The following is a 17727-nucleotide window of genomic DNA, read 5'->3' on the forward strand; positions in this document are numbered from 1 at the left end:
CACCCCTCCACCCACACCACACCTCCACACCCCTCCACCCACCCCACCCCTCCACCCACACCACACCTCCACACCCCTCCACCCACCCCACCCCTCCACAAACCCACCCCTCCACAAACCCACCCCTCCACAAACCCACCCCTCCACAAACCCACCCCTCCACAAACCCACCCCTCCACAAACCCACCCCTCCACAAACCCACCCCTCCACAAACTCACCCCTCCACAAACCCACCCCTCCACAAACCCACCCACCCCTCCCCTCCACCCCTCCACCCACCCCACCATCCACCCAACCCCACCCCTCTAACTCGCTCGCGTCATCGTGGCTGGTGACGTCACCCAGCCGACTCTCGCCACGCGGGCCAATGAGCGAGCCGCGTCTTGGCCAGAGCCTCCTCGGGAGGGCCCACGGTGGAGTCGGGGTCGCCTCAAGTCGCAGCGCGTCTGAACGCCCAACGCGAAGTTACCCAACGCCACTCGTGGTTTCGTCGTCGTCTGTCTGTCTCTTCTTCGCAGTCTGGAAGGTCGTTGCTGGCGTGCGTGAGTTGATGTTATTCAGCTCCTCGGGAGTTGACGGGAGGGTTACGGAACCGAGGGAGGGTAGGGGCCTTGTCCAGTCTGGTCAGGCCTGCGAATGCTAAACATGCTGCTGCTGCTGCTGTGACCACATTCCTCCAGGATTTGTCTTGGTTATCTACGTGTTGAACGTGGTACACTTTTTGTCACTGGCCTCGTTGTGTTGGATTTTTTTCCCCATTGTATTTGCGATTTTAGTTTGGATTTACCGACGTAGTCAATCGTATTCGCGGCACACGCGGTTCTCATCGTATCGATCGATATTGACAGGCCTTTAATAATGTCAATGGCGGCCTTTAATTATGCCAATGCTGGACACGCGTACGTAGCTAGTGTCACTGTTTAATGAGACTGGAGAAAAACCTCACATTTGAATCAAACGTTGTGCCTAGACTTTGGGAAACGCCAAAAAAAGTGATGAAACATCGGGGCGTTGTCATGTTTATTGGGCTGAGTCGAGACTAATGTAATCATCCATGCGCCTTTTAGAAATAATATTTAGAAACACATTTACAAAAACGGAACGGCCATACTAAGGTCACATGTATAAAGTGCCAGGATAAATATTAAGAAGAGTATTACAATGTGAAATGCATTTCGCTACGGTTATCGAAATATGTTCCAATAATTTGGGAATTAACTGCGAGGAAATGTTAGAAAAACTGAGTTTAGAAGGCGTAGGATACATTTTAGCAAAGGTCACGTACCACAAGTTCGCAAAAAATTGTAGATCATCTGTCAGAGCGACACAACTTGACAAGACAGCAGAGTTTATGTGCTTAGGGCAGCTATGGTAGGCACACTGGAATCGAGTGGCATTGAAGGAATGTAACGAAGTGAGAGCAGTACACCGACGAGATGTGTGCTCGGGAGATTATACATCGCAGGACCATGGGATATAGGCATTCAGAATTTGATTTAACATGGCTGATGATAGTTGCTGTGTGTACGTCATGTTTAAAGACCACTGTTTTTGCCTTGCGCCAATGTTTAGGCATGCAAACGCGAGACCGGTTTCCACTGTCTGAGACTCATCTGCAAATGTGACGTTTCTTTTCAGTAGAAGATTATTGGCGAAAAGCATCATGAGGAAGATTATTCTTGGTCCGAATTCCATCTATTTGTATGAGGGAGAGATGGACACCAACGATCTTTTGTTTTTTCACAAGCACAGGGATGTGTTTAAAAGAATGTGGCTTGAACAGGTAATACTGCCTTTCTGACATGGCCATATATAGATTTACATTGTGTTTTTTTATTTCTATTTTTTATCTCAAGTAATTAAATGTTTATGTTTAAACCAGCATGCCTTCTCATAGTCACATCTTAATAATTTATAAGACAAACATGTGTGGGGAACAAGGCAATGAAACCTACTGTGAGATGGCTTAATGTGATACTTGTTTGAGATATTTAAACGGTGGTATGGGTTTTAAAACTGTTCTCTGCATGGCAGTAAGATTGTACACATTTAAAGTTATTAAATAACTCAAAGCAGTAAAATGTATGTTTCGCTAAGTTTTTAAAATGTTAAGTTAACATTTCTGTTTTAATATAAACACCTGCAATGTAAAAAAAATTCAAACTTTCACTTTGTTGAACAGCTCCATTTGAAAACAGTACTGTCCTTTGTGGTCATGTGTATCTTACTCGTAAACATCTCATATGTATCTTACTCGTAAACATCTCATATATCTTAATAGTAAACATCTGATTTGTTCATCACTGAAATGTAATTGCAGGGGAACAGGTTTTGGAAAAGATTTCTTTTGGGATTCCGGACATTTTATGAAGACCTCTGTCCACAAATAGTAAGCCAAGCATCGACATATTCCAGTGCCCTCCACCCTTCTGCGTGCACAAATCTCTTTTTTGTATCCACTAAATACATCGACTGTATATAGACAAGTTTGTATTCACCATAACAAACGAACAGATGCATATGCGGTTGGATATGAGATCATTTTGTAACTATTTAATATGTGTTTTATAAATAAATCGTTCTTTTTTTCAATTATGTGCATCAGTATTTCTTGACTTTGTGTGCTCACATTTTGACTTTCAAAGAGTGTTTTAGAATGATATCTACAATTGATACTTCGAACCATATTTTTATAACAGTCATTCGCTATTATTTGTAAAGTTATTTAACGCTAAACAACTGTTTTATAAAGTATAGAGTGTTTAACATGTACGTGTGTGTTTTTTTGCAGGCAGGTGAAGTTAATGCTTATTTCCTATATGGCTGTACTTACATAGAGACACAGTTTTGTCAAGGTGAGAGGTGGCAGTTCAGCTGTTACATTATGATCGTATCTGTTTTGGACACGTGCTTATTTTTTTTAAATGTTCACACTAATCATGAGTTAGCGTTTCATTATTTTTGAGTGTACATTGCCTACATTTGACCGTTTAGCATTTTTGTACCGTATTTGATTTAAAATACGAAAAGTGTAATAGTCAATTAAATATTGTTGATGTTTTTAAATTTACAGATCGATATTCAAATGCAAGGAGATATATGGAGGACGTTTTCAACGTTGCTAAAAACAGACACAAGGCTGTTAATTGTACTGGTGGTTCAGTGGGTAAGGCTGAGATGTGTTGTCCTGCATCCACTATACACTGTTACATTGAAAATTAGCATTGAATACAAATCATACAGCTGTGAAAGAGGTACTCTGAGTGCTGGTAACTAGAAATGCATTATTGTAATATTGTTTCTTTTTGCACCTGAGCTACAATTATTTTCGGAAATATTTATATGCGATGTCGCCAGAAGATGGCAGCACACCACTGTGTTGAGTACACATGTAGTAGGTTCAATGAGACGTAAACGACGTAGTCGGAGGCACACTTATTTATTATAACGTTACACTTAGCACAGGCCAATGTATACAACACTTGAAGGGATAACGGCCCCTTCACCCGTCTAACAGGGAGACCCCACTAACTTTAGCCCGGCTAGCCTACTCCCAGGTCCTCCACTCGAGAGCTAGGGGAGGCTAGCTGATCCAGCTCTGGCCAAGCTAGGATCACGGCACCCTTAGCCACCAGACCGGCTCTTACAAGAGCATCGGCTCTGGGCTCTCGGGGCCACGCCACTGGCTTGCCCTGGTCGGTCCTTAGAAGGACAGCGATCCAGGGGAGTCCCAGGGCCTATCTAGCCGGTCTTCACTCTTCACTGGTTAAGCTGAATACTGAACCCCGAGCCCACCGGCTCGCCGCCTTATATAGCAACTCCCCCACGAGGGGTGGGGCCGTGGGGGATCACAGCGCCGTTACAGCCCCCCAGGGCTTACCGATTCGGACGTGGATGTAAGCATCCTTCCGCGTGCGGGCATAACCACCCCTGGTGTGTTTGTTCGCCCTCCCGCAACACCCCTACACATACACAGGAGTTCATTGAGAGTGGTATCTATTTGTGGATTTAAAATATTTGTACATAGCTCTGACTGTTGTCCCTTCTCATGTGTGGATTTTCTCACATACCAAACACTTATACATGGAATTGGCCCAGCATCATAATGATATAATCTCTCTGTAAATATATTTTATTATGTTTCTTTTCAACAAAACATACCCGAGTAAAATAAAATAAAAACCGTGGTCAGGTTTATAGCTGGCACGTACAAATATATTTGTTTGGATGAAAATAAAATGTAAGGTCATTCTGATTTTCTTTTTCTCAACAGCCTGGGATCCTTTTTATATGAAAGAAACTAGGTGAGTCCAAGCGAGCATTGTTTTGTTCACTTAATTGTGTATTTGAGTTGGCTACACAAATTTGGGCTTGTGAAATTTACTTCAGTAATACTGTAACTGTTGTCCTCGTTTCATCTGCATAACTTTTCAATATATGCCCTCTTATTGTTCTGATTGTGAAGCACTTTGTTACATCCAAGGTTGACTTGCAATGCATTATCTCTTGTAGTGTCCATGCAGTTCAAATAAGCTGCTGACCTTGTACGAGGGTTAACATCAGAAATATGTCGTCTCTAAAAACTTTCAAGAATTATTTTGGTGAAGGTTGTGCATTTTTTTGTATTTGTAGTTTAAACATCTTTACCCATTTTTTACAATTGAATATTGAATCTAATTTTATAACATTTAACTCTTTTTTTTATAGTTCACTTAAACAACTCATTCTAAAAGGGTTTGTATAACTTGGAATTGGACCAGTGGCACAATAGTGAGCACACTGCTATGATCCCAGCTGCCTGATTTTAATTCCCAGCCATGGCTAACATCAGCAGTGAGTGATATCTGAACTGGTCAAAGCCCCGCTTCTCCAACCTGCACTGACCACCGTGGTGAAGTATAGTCAACCGCAATGGACAACATCGCTTAGGAGAGACCTTCATCCAGCAGTTAATTGGGAAATGCCATATATTGAAATAACCGTAATTGTCCTATGAGCATATGTATTAGAAGAGTAAAGTGCTGTAATAATTCAATTTCTCTATGTTACAGGGAAACGTTTAGAAATCTATTTGGTTCTCCAGGTGCCCCTTTGACCCTTGAGACGGTATGTATGCCTCTACTGTGCATATGGCTTTTATCTAACCTTGCTCACAATATTCATGGGAGTTTTTTCTGGTACGCCCAGACTTTAATACAATGCTTTGTACTCCACTCTCTGCAGATGTGCTTCGTGTCTCCACTATTTATTCAATTTGGGAAGTCTGTGTGCAACTGCTTGAGGTATTGGATCGAGGCAGAGAAATGTGACAGCTCGGATGAGTCCTATTGGTCACCAGAGTTTGTTAGGAAGTATGGCATGGACACGGACTCTATAAAAATGTCAGACAGTCCTTTAAATATTCTCAAAAGAAATAAAAAATCCAAGTCTAAATCGAAGCAAGAACGTTCAAATGATCCTTCAACGGAAGATTTACACCCTGGCCAAGAGACACGGTTTTGCCAGCAAAACACCACCAAGGCTGCCACCACAACTACCAATTACTCTTTGTATACTCCAATACCTAAAGGTAATGCGAGTTAAGTGCTTGATTTTAAACATTTGTACATTAATATAAAATAGTAGTTGATACATTAGCGTGTTCCAGATGTGTGGAGCCTTTTAAGTTGTGGCCCTTGAGGTCACAGATTAATTTGTTCGCACAAAGTCAATATGGCTTATGCAATCTTAGAAGTTAAAGGACTAATGGTAGCCTAAAAGACACCACCAGCCATATTATTTTTTAGTACGAAATTTAAATGTGACTTTTTTTTTCAAGTGCATTTTTATGTAATTCTGTGTTTTTTCAGATACGAGAACAACGGAAACAAAAAAGGAAGACGTGAAGCTGTCTGGAGCGAATAGCGATGGAAGTGAGCCAACAGCAAAACATGTTAAGGTAAGCTTGAATGAGCAGCAACATGTTCTTGATTGTAATGTCCCAAGCTAATTGTATTGCACGAAATAAATACAGCAGAAAGGCTGCATGAGGCTCAATATGTCTGTCATGTATCGTAAACCAATTACCCTTGCGGAAATCTATGCTGACAATAGAATATGCCATCATTGTAGCTTGTATAGTAAAATGAGAAACCCATCTGCTCCATCTCAGTAGGCAACATTTCTAGAGTTCGAAAGAAACTGAATTGGTTTGTTTCATGAAGCAAACATCTTTATAATATAAACGTGTATTTTAGCCTTTATTGTTATAACTTTGTAAAGGTTTGTGTTTACAGCTAGATAGATGTTTTTTTTTATGGGATAATTTCACTTGTCAATTCTGAGTCATGTTGTTTATGCATTTATTTCTATATATAGAGCGTCGCATACCCATGGTTCCATGGTAATTGAATCAGGGCACATAGCATTAATAAATAAACAAATTAACTATCGAGTAATGGAATAGTAGTTGTCACTGTCGTATGAACCTAGGGATATTGATTCACAGCCATGGCTGGCATCAGTTGCAGATTGGTATCCAAAATGTTTCTAAGGATAATGCTTCACCCAATCCTCGCTGACCAGCATGATCAAGTATGACCAAAACGTGTTTGGCGGATCACATTGATCAGTGGATTCACAATGGGCTGTACATCTTAAATATAATTACTTATATTGATACAGAATGATTGAACAATAGTGCAAAATTGCTTTGAGATAGTGGCTTATGGACTGGTACTGAAAACCACTTTAATATTATTAACTCGTACTTTTGATTATCTTAAATGCAGCCTATGCTCAAAGGCCTCGCGAGTATAGCTCGTTGCCTTGTGTCTTTTTCCATCCCTCAGGAAAATGCCTCAAAGACGACTTCAACGGAGTCCAAGTTGGTGAAGGGGGTTCTGAAGGACTTCTTGAAGTTGGCCAAGAGGAAGAATTTTGATGCAATTGTGGAGGAAGACCTGAACCGTGAGGCCAGACTACGAAATAGGACCCCAGAGGATGTTAGTGAGTGGCCAGCACCTCGTCACATTTACTTGGTCTTAGCAAGGCCTGATAATCGCAGGCCTTGCTGGAAGGGTCTTGTCTAATGTTGTAAAGATATGTGTCCAATAAGGGTGCAATGATGTATTTATTTTCTAAGTATCGATTTTTTTATAGGATCCTGCCAACCACGAGATGCTGCTATATTTACCACAGCTGATTAGAAAATCGATTATTGAATGTAATGTTGACTGAATTGTGACAGTTCTGTTCATTGAATTGTGGTGGTGGGCGATTCATTTCCACCTTTAGTATACAACCACCACGTTTTATTAATCTGTTGAATGCCAAGCAAAAATGTTCAGCTTTTATATACATATTGATTATTATTAATGGTCTTCCAGGTGTAAAAGATGATCATATAGATCAAGACCTTCAGGTGAGCCTCTCAAAATGTGTTTTGTGTAGGTTTTGCCACAATTGTTAAAGTTTCTTATCAATGCAAGTGACAGAACAACATATAAAACAACAGTAGAATGGTAACAGTGAAATCCCTTCTGCTAGCATTGGCATGAGCAGTCAATTGCTGGAATATACCATTATTTGTATATTTTTACTGACAATGCATTTAATATACAATGACCATATCGGTACCAATGAATTGTATCGTGTGCAGTGCGACAGGTGGTGGAGGATATACTGTCAGAGGAAGATCATGTTTGCTGGTGTTTTAAAGATGCCACGGAGTGCCGCTGTGACAGCAACAGCAGCATTTTTTGCCAGTGCAGAGATAGCAGTGACGTACGAAAAAGCAACAAATCTGAAGGTTCGTGTTGACAGTGACAATAGGCAAAGTGCTTTTTTACATTCGTATAACCTTTTCCGTCCATGCGTGAATATATGTTTACATTGACGTGTACATGCGTGTCATGCTTAACGAGCATTCTTTCTACAAGGATTCGCTATAAACACATTCCTGCGGAGGGAGCTGGTAGGAACATTGGGTTGCTCGGTGAATGGCCAGGGTCAACGGCGGCGTGGTGTATTCCGCAAATATGCCCGACTGTGAGGGCGGGCACAAGCCGGCGTGAGTAGGTTAAACGTTGAGTTCTATAAGAACACCATGGGGTGACCAGCCCCTCCCCACCCTCCCCACCCAGCCCCTCCCCACCATTCCCACCCAGCCCCTCCCCACCCAGCCCCTCCCCACCCTTCCCACCCAGCCCCTCCCTGCACGACGGACACAATAATCCCTTGTGGGCTGGTGTAACCAGGAGGTTCCTACCAGTACGAGCTATTTGAATTTAGAGCAATTTGTTTGAAAAACGAGCATAATGTTTGCTTATCGAGTTTAGACCGATCGATAGATTTGCGTCCCGTGGCGACAGGGGATGCACGATGGACCGCAGCTGTTTACCAGTTGTCCTATGCTGAGTGCGCATGCTTTTCGTTATGTGGTGGAAGGGAACTTCGTGGTGGCACTAATGGGTGTTAGCGATTCGTGCGCGATGTAGCGGTTCGTATGCGGCGCTACGAACGCAGAGACCCGAGTTTGAATCCTGCTCACGGCTAACACCAGTGACATTGATCTGAATTGGTCCTGGTCCTCCCCTATGTTGACTCCGCCTCAAATGAGTACCTGGTGTGTAAAAATCGCCACTAGGGATACAAAGGCGGCGGGGCATGGTGCTGGCCACCCACCCCTCGTCCTGTACCGGCCTTCATAGGTGCTCGCTGATAGCACTTGCCCCAACAGTATGTTAAGGCAATACAGGCGATCATGCACTGGTTCTTCATGTGTGGTAAGTGTTACATTTGATAGTTTATTACGTCATTTGTATTTCTCACGTTAATAAAGTTGTTAAAAAGTGGAAGATTTGGGAACTTAAATGTAGCTCAGCTTTTAACGTGGGAGTCAATGGGAAAACGCCGATCGTTTAACGAGTTTTCGCTTACCGATACATTTTAACAAAATGTATATCGCTTGTTGAGCGAAGACACCTGAATTAATTCATGGACTGATATATTGAGATGCATTTAATGTTCAGGAACACTTAAATTTTATATATGGATGTATTCACATACCGATACAAATATTGAGCTCCTTTTAAAAGGAAACAATATGCTGTACTTTCCCTTCCAGTGGTGGGGAATCTAAATTAAATATCAATATAGTTGAGTCAAGTACCATTGATTTTATTACTATAATGTAATAACACCATTTGCAGCAATTGTAATGTAATGTGTTATTTACTTAACATAATTTTATAAAAACTTTAAAAATAATACATATCTTCAAGCCTCACATTAACAATGGGTTTCCAGTTACTGTTGTTTAACCAGGTGAGAACTCAAGGGACCAGGATGAGTTTCATTTTCAAGAGAAGCCCTGTGGCATAATTCCGCAAGTAGGGGGAGATGATTGCTAGGCATAATCCCAACTGAGTAATTTGTCAAATTTTGGGGCCTTACGCGGGTACACAATGGGGGCCACTCTTTTGAATAACGTCTGAGGATGTTTAACGTACACTTTGAAGCAAACGGCATGTATTGTTATTACGGTTAAAACACACCGTATTAATTATCGGCGGTCACTGAACTTGAACCGTATGCCTCCATGACAAGCTGCAAACGCTCCATTGCTAGGCTGTGTCGCCGCCCAGATTTAATTGTGAATGCTTGGTACGACCATTGTATTTTCAGTTGCATCCTTGGTGGAGAAGCTGATTGGGAAGCTAGCCGGCAATGATACCTTCAATGAGGCGTCAACAGCAAGCGAGGGGGAGGTATTGAATCTTTGTGCTTTTTCCACATCAATACTGAAGAAGCATCATCTTACACTACTGTTCTTTTATTGGAAGATGGTTGGCCATCATTCCTTGAATAACTCGAGAATAAATACAATATAATGCATTAATGTGCAATACACAACAACACAACACAATCTATTCTAACAGTTGTTTTGGCAAGGCAATCCTTTGTTGTATTCTTAGTCTCATCAGCAGTGTGTGACTTGTTAAATGTATTGGAGTTGCTCGGTTGTAAAAGCAAGCGGCGTCTGCCAACACCATGGGACCATTTCGCAAACGCATAATTTACTGTCTTGGTGCATCATGGGTAATGAGACATTATTGGTCCTAAAGCCTCACTGGCTAAAGAACCTTCATATTTTGAAATATTTTTCGTGATCGAATAGATTTTTTTTTTTATTAATCATGATCCACGAAGGCCACGCGTGATTTTTCCAAGTACACAGCTTGTACAAAATGAAGATTACATGTTGGGCAAATTACCAGGTTAATCCTTAGCCCTGGTAATTAGTTTTTACATCACTGAGAGGCTTATTTGGCTACTGTGAGCGAAGCCATCAGTCAAAACAGACAGTTCAATTGAACGATTTTGCCAAATATGCATTTTGTATTGTCATATGTTTAATAATTAGATATGCATTGTTTCAAGGTGTATTATAAAGGTCACTGACAGTTCTGCGTCTGATTTGAGGATAATGTTTTCTCTTTTATAATCAAACTATTTGAACTGGAATAGTTAATATTTTAAAATAGCTAAATTTACAAGAACAATCTTGGTCCAGCTATGGATGTAAAACGGTGTGAAACGTAATGAACAAAAAACGTGCGCACACATCTGACGTCACATTCTCTTATAGCCCAGCTCTGCCAAGTCAGAAGCTTCTACCAATGCATCGAGTGCTCCCACCGTGGATGGTAAGTGGCGGGCCATCAAAAGCTTCAAAACAAACTGGGAGGGCTGTAAATGAAGCATGGGAATGCAAATTGTGCTCTTGTCAAATGAAACTGCTCCTGCAATGGTAAATCTGACAGCCCACCTCGGCTGCTTGTGCTTTGAAACATTGTAGGGAAACAATAGAGCACAGGTGGTGTTCACGTTATTGCAATGATGGCATCAATCTTGTCTAGTTTAGTAACATTAAATCACTGATGGTTTTTTATGTTATGCAGGGAAAATATTGTCACATCGCTAATTTGTGATGCATATTTTAAGTCGTAGTGGCTGTTGATTGTCATTTCAGGACATTTCCCACCGTCTTCATTATAATAAAAAATAAAAACACGCAGCTCATGATCATCGCACTGGATGAGAACGATACTTCATGCCAAATCAGTGTGAGATGGTGAAAGCAGGGGCCTAAGGACTGGTGCAGATGATCATTCTCATGTTAGGTCTGGCTGGAAATAGAACTCGTTTTGCCTGGTTCATAGTGCAGTATGTGAACAACTCCTCCCCATCTCTGTATTTATGAGTCGCGTATTAGTTCTTCAGTGCAAAAAAACACTACCTATTAACCTTTCCATTATATCAAAGGTCAAGAAATACAACTTTAAAACAACATATGCAGGCTTCATTGTTCAGAATAAGGTCCTCATTCTATGTATGTAATCAACTGCATCATTATACTTGGTAAAACAAATGCATAATATGTTGATACATTCGTTAAAAGTGTTATTTCTGCTTTGTCAACATGACATCCCATTCCAGATATTGCACTCCAGGTCAATATGGATTACACATATATACTTTGGATGTTTATAGTTGCAGGCATAGACTCGACTACATTTGTGACATTGAAGCATTTCAGCCATAGTAGGACATTAAAATTTACATCGTGATATGTAATACAAGTAAATGTGTATTTGTCATTTTTGTTACATTACCAACAGAACACGGAAACAAAAAGGCCAAGCAGCGACAATGTGACCAATGTAAAGCCATGGAACCAAAGCCTAAACTGTTTAAGAAATGCCAGAGGTAATACATGTTAATAAACATTATTGTTATCGATGCACACAATGCACATGCACAAGATATTGCACAGCTCTCTAAAGCTACTTACATTAGCTCGAATTACCCATTGAATTGTATGATCTGCTGAAGCATGTTAGAGTGTTTTTAATGGAATAAAATTTAAGTCATTGGTAGTGCCTCATCTGAAATAGTTTTCATTTTTATAAATCCGTAATGTAACTCTGACTTGGTTTTCTCTCGCTGTAGGTGCTACGATGAACATTGGAATGAGCCTAAGTACTACTGCAGCCGTGAATGTCAAGGTAACCTTGATGCCGCTGTGTGAATGATGGTTGTTTTCAGTGGCATTTGTTGTGCTGTAAACTTAAGAAAATTTCTCTTCAGGTGAAAAAAGTACAAATATGATTTTGAACACGATAATATTAACCGTCGTCTACCAAATGTTGCATCGCAAGTGCTCGTGAATACGCTTGAAATCATTACAATTTCATTGTTTATCATTTTGGTTGAACTCCTGTGGGGGAAAACATTTAAAATCATATTCTTGGCTTCACACCTGATGATGATTGTTTGTGTTGCAGTCGAAACGTCGTGAGAATTTGTATTGATTTATATTTATATAATTTTATTATTTCCCTATCTACGTGACTTTACCGAAAGAACCAAGAATATCAATCCCTGCAGTCACGAAAGCTTTAAATCTAAATTTAAAATCATGTTAGGTGAAAAGATGCTGGTTATTAGGCAGTTAATAACCCCCCTCCCTCCCAATGAGAGTCATGTAGTCAAAATGTTGATTAGAGAGTGTTTAACTAGAATTCATGTTCATATCTTAAGTCTAACGTGCTTGGCTAGAAATATTGAGCGAGGTAAAATGTGAAACCCAAGTCCGGTTGGGGAGCAGTAATCGCTCACCTGCGTAGGTATTGTGGTTGTCCTCTATAGCTCTCCAATGTGTTTTTGCATTCTGCTGCTTGGTGTTCGGCACGATGTCCGACGTTATGCTCCACATGCTTTGTCAGGACAACATGTTATCTTCCCGCACCTCTGATTAGCATGGTTGGCTATGTACGGTGCGAAAGAAGTTAAACCTACAACATGCGGTACAAACTAACCATGCACGGGAGATAGCTATACGGCACAACCGGTGAATAACTACACAGTCGACCAAAAACGTGCTTCTCAACCGGATGTGGTTTCAAATTTCACCCCCACTCAGTATTTCTAGTGAAACGTTTTATACTAAAGGTGTGTTTGTTGGTTGTCATTGCAGTGGTAGCTTGGAAGGCTCATCGCAAGGAGCACGCTGCAGCAAAAAGAACCCCCCACTAGGGGGCACTGGGAATTACTGCACCACCAGGTTGGGAACATTTTGGAGTGTACAGTGTAATTTGTGCTCAACTTGTTTGGAGCTGAAATCCTGGACTTAATTCTAAGCTCAAAAATGTGTGGGGTGTGGTACAAATAACTGTCACCACTCAGAACGTAGACACGTCCACCTGACCCAAGTCAATGCACACTTGTAGCGTGCTTTCTCATCCCTCTCAAGTTGATTATGTTTAAACGGATTAAAATTCTCAAGAGACAATGATGTCTCATTGGCAAGAGTGAACTGGGTCACCAAAATGACAACATGAAAAACAGCAATGAAGCAAAATACTAATTCGCAGAAATGACTGTCACTTAATACATCTAAGTTAGTGCACCAACATTGAGCAATATTAAATGATGAATTTCCTGTAGCTTGGGCAGATAATTTTTCTACTGGTCAAACTATAATCACTATTAAGTCACGGATATTTTAAACATATGCTGGGTGGCTATTGTATCAATATGCAAACAGACGACACTGTCAAATTAAATTGCAAGTGAGGTTATACAGAATCGTTAGCTTGGCATAAAATTGTGATTAAAATGGGATAGCAATCAAGGACATTTTTTAAAGATTTTTTTAAAAATGTATTCTCTCTTGTAACCTTTTGTATAACAAAGTCAATGATTAAAGCTGAAAATATCAATTATCTATTTCAGTGGTTCTCAACCAGGGATATGTGTGGACCCTGGGGGTACCCGAGGTGATTTATAAATGTGTGAAATTTAATCATACATGAGAGTCATTGGTGAATAATCATGCATGAATATGCCAGTATGAAATAACTACGATAACATTAAAATCCGTATGGTAACCTCGAACGATATGAAAGACCTATCTGAACTCATTGATCGTAAACAATGTGGTTTCGAGGAGTAGCCAGCGAGTGAAAACAAATTACGTCACGCATGCAGATCGTTTTATTCGCTTGCAGTTACTAGATAGGATACCTCACAAAATGGGTAATTGATTACTATATTTTTGTTAATCGTTAATACATTTATTTTTTAGAACCATTTTGGGTCACGCAACTGGGGGGGGGGGGGGGGGTACTCGTTTGAAACAAAATTAAACAAGGGGTACAGTAGCCAAAACAGTTGATCTACTCATCTATTTCATTCATGCATTATAAAACTTTATGTAGTAATTGATGGCACTGGCAGGTATTTGGCCCATTAACAGAGAATTAGTGAGGGCCATGTGAAGTTTAGTTATTTTCTCACATGGTTCTCCTGGGCTTTTGCCTTCTGCTTTTGCTTCAATTTGTGTTAATGATTTCGTATGGACTTGTGCATAACGTGCATGTAAAACATCCCAACATTCAGCTAACTGCATTGATCCATTCATACCAATAGGTGGCATGCTTGTCTAGCCATCTGCTTCATTGTTTGCTCGGTCTGGAAGGGAATATCAGCCAAGCTGGTTGTGGTAAGATCTGACATTTGTGTGCAGAATGGCTTAAGTGCATGTTTACTTTGTGTGTAGTAGCAACTTGAGAATTTTCATTTTTGTCAGCAGTGTAAGTTTAACACGTAGGCTTTCGCGACCAATATCCTTAAATGTTTTTTGGGTTAGATCTTGTAAATATAAATGATTGTGTCGTTAAACCTGCTACCACCGACACAACCAATTAGTAATGTTTGTCACGTAAACAAAACGTGCCAATTAGTTACTCCTTCAGCACACCGGCGATGAAGCTGGTTGTATTAACCAGTGAGACGTCGTACTTATATTGTAAATGTTGTGCGTTTACTCTCCAACACACCGATGTGCTGAAGTTTACATGACATGGCTGTGCTGGCTGGTGGCGGGTTAGCAACACATTTATATTTATGCAGTTTAACAAAAAAAAAACAGAAAGAAATGTAAACTTACAAAGACTTTTCCATTCCATACCTAGACTCTATCAATAGTGCACATTTTAATTCCTTTAAGATGTATACGATATTTGACATCGTGCAGACCTGAATCAATCTGAGCTTTGCCATCCTTCAGAGTTGCTGTACGTTGGTAACTTTCTGATACTAAGCTTATATTTCTGGATGTGCAACATCTGTGAGTCGTTTTACTTGTACTAAAGTTAGTACAAAGCTCAGTAAATCTAAAATTAAATTTAGGAAAAAAATATTTTCTTAGTTTTGCAATTTGTATACCATTCTGTAAGTTTTTTGTCATAAATTCACTGTACAGTGTATTGAAATGTAACGTGGAAACTTTAAATAATCATAGGGTTGTCATGCTATACATTTTCACAATACGCTACGAAATCTGATTTTACGCTGTGACGATTATCACAAAATTAGTTCCCATAAATTCATGACTTGGTATTTCACATTTGTATGGGTTTCTTGTTGTACTCCAAGTGTGAATAAAGATTACATCTTATTTATTCAACTGCAGTTCATTCAACTTAAGTCTGCGCATGTCTTTCTAAAATTGGCCTGCTATATCTTTCATGCTGTCACTTACTAAACAAAAACATGTTATATAATGAAAATAATTACTACAAGTTTAATTTAGTAATTATGCATAGTCAGTTACGGCTGAAAACGCTTTATAGAGTAAGTAAATAGCTATTTACTGCTTTGACTTGATTATTCCAATAATATAATGGCAGGTAATATTTTTTTACAATGAGCACCGCAATTGCGGCAACCTTAATGATTAACGTTCCATATTTTGACTTAAAGCTTTCGTGACTGCAGGAATTCATTTTCTTTGGGTATTTCGGTAAAGTCACGTAGATAGGTTCAAAGAAAATAACAAAAAACTACGACGTTTCGATCGCTTGTGTTGCGATCAAAACGTCGTAGTTTTTTGTTATTTTCTTTGAACCTATCTACGTCACTTTACCGAAAGACCCAAAGAATATTAGCTCCATATTTTTTATTGTGTTAATGGGTTACAGCTTTGTATCGCAATGTATTCGCTAACATTTTGTATGCCATGTAGATGAGTGACAAATACAATGGCTTGTTTTCTGTTGAACTGTTGATTCTCAGTCTTTTTTTTATTGTTGCTGTTTTACAAAAACTGACAATTTTGTGTCAATGTGACCTGTGTATTTATTGTCTATCATTTATAAGTTAAAGGGATAGCTATTATGGGTAAAATGCATGTTTATTTTCAATGCAAAGGATACGTGTTTAATATGGTTACTTTTTTCATTTTATTTATCCTTTGGATCTTGCAGTGGTTCGAGCGTTTGCCCTTTAAAACATTTTTGGTTGTTAGCTTAGCTCATCAGACCATCAGGGTCGATAAAATCGGTTCCACTTTATTTTACATCGGCAGTGGTTGCCCTCGGTAGGGAGACTTTTCCTCGATGGGAATTTGAAATATCAGGCACTGGCACAGATTTTCTAGCACATGTAGTAATCACATTCTTATTGCTCATTTGTGCAGGGAGATACTGTGACTTGACTTTTTGCATATTGAATGTTCCAAATAGTTTTTTGTTTGTTAAATACCATATATTTATCTGCTGTTTTGGTATGGCAAGTGAAGAGTCAATATTTTGTTACCATGTACAGCAGAACTCAATAATCCACGGTGATATGGGGGCAGCATATCAGGGATCCCATCATCCACAATGCACCGCAGAGGTTAGTTCTGTAAAACGCTCAAAATATTCGAAAATTCATTCATCCTCAAAAAAAAGTGCAGATTGCAGGGGAAACATGGGCACGTAACTACTAGCAAATTCATCTGCCAGTGTGGCTCTGTGTTTAAAGAGTCTTTGGACTTTGTTTAGACTTGATATCCAAATGTACAAAATGCAAAATTCTTCCCTACTCAACAGATCACATCACCATAGCTGTATGCACTGATGAAAACAAAAACATTGGTAAATTAATAGTTTGCTTTGGTGTTTCACTGCAAGCCTATGTTAGCCCAGCCCACTTAGTACAGATCATGGTTTACACACAATGCATTTTTAAAATGCCGCATTTCCTCCTACCTTTCTCTGCAACTCTGCGATTCTCTCTGCAGCCCCCAAATTCAAAGACCTATCAGAGCTCCAATTTCAAAGAAGCAGCCTATTTGCAATGCAAAGACATGTAAAAATGTAAATTACTGTATATTAAAATACATTGAATACCTCACGAATTCGTAAATATTTTGACGCAGCTAGCGCGGTGTACCACGAATTATGGGAGGAATTTGTGGCTCTCGGAAGATATCCAGAAATGCACATTTTTTTTGTCAAGTTTCAGGATTAAAAGTACCAAGGATTTTGGGAAATGTGGGTTCAACAGAGTGTGGTAAGATGCAGATTATTAGGGTATTGGGGTCCTGTATTGTCCAAACAAGTACCATGGACATTTTAATGGAAATTTATGTAAGGACGCTTAGCATATTTAAATACTTTTGTAAGAATACAATGATTTTTACATTAGTATCCTGTTCTCAGATGCACAACCATAAATGCATTGCTTGCTTGCGAGTGCTTCGTTTTTGACTTGCACAGTGTGGATTTATTATGCGAATTGTGGTAATGACCCTAGTGTTATTAATATTATTTGGGTCTTTCGATAAAGCTACGTAGATAGAACAAATAATAAAAATAACTATCACGACGTTTCGATCGCAACACAAGCAATCG

At 39.7% G+C, this 17727-nt stretch overlaps 1 protein-coding gene across 1 annotated transcript; it reads left to right on the forward strand.

Annotated features, from left to right (window-relative positions):
* The first annotated feature begins 376 nt into the window (after positions 1-376).
* On the forward strand, positions 377-13652 carry LOC144721265 (uncharacterized). The gene is made up of 16 exons (XM_078598758.1): positions 377-539; positions 1640-1784; positions 2322-2390; positions 2793-2856; positions 3075-3167; positions 4275-4305; positions 5053-5107; positions 5225-5570; positions 5851-5939; positions 6832-6988; positions 7641-7790; positions 9668-9750; positions 10632-10689; positions 11665-11752; positions 11996-12051; positions 13023-13652. Exons 2-16 carry the CDS (start codon positions 1665-1667, stop codon positions 13079-13081), a joined length of 1518 nt encoding a protein of 505 aa, XP_078454884.1. The 5' UTR covers positions 377-539; positions 1640-1664; the 3' UTR covers positions 13082-13652.
* Positions 13653-17727: the final 4075 nt, after the last annotated feature.

Source organism: Lampetra planeri, chromosome 11 (assembly GCF_965212315.1).
Source record: "Lampetra planeri chromosome 11, kcLamPlan1.2.h2, whole genome shotgun sequence".
Taxonomy (NCBI): Eukaryota; Metazoa; Chordata; class Hyperoartia; order Petromyzontiformes; family Petromyzontidae; genus Lampetra; species Lampetra planeri.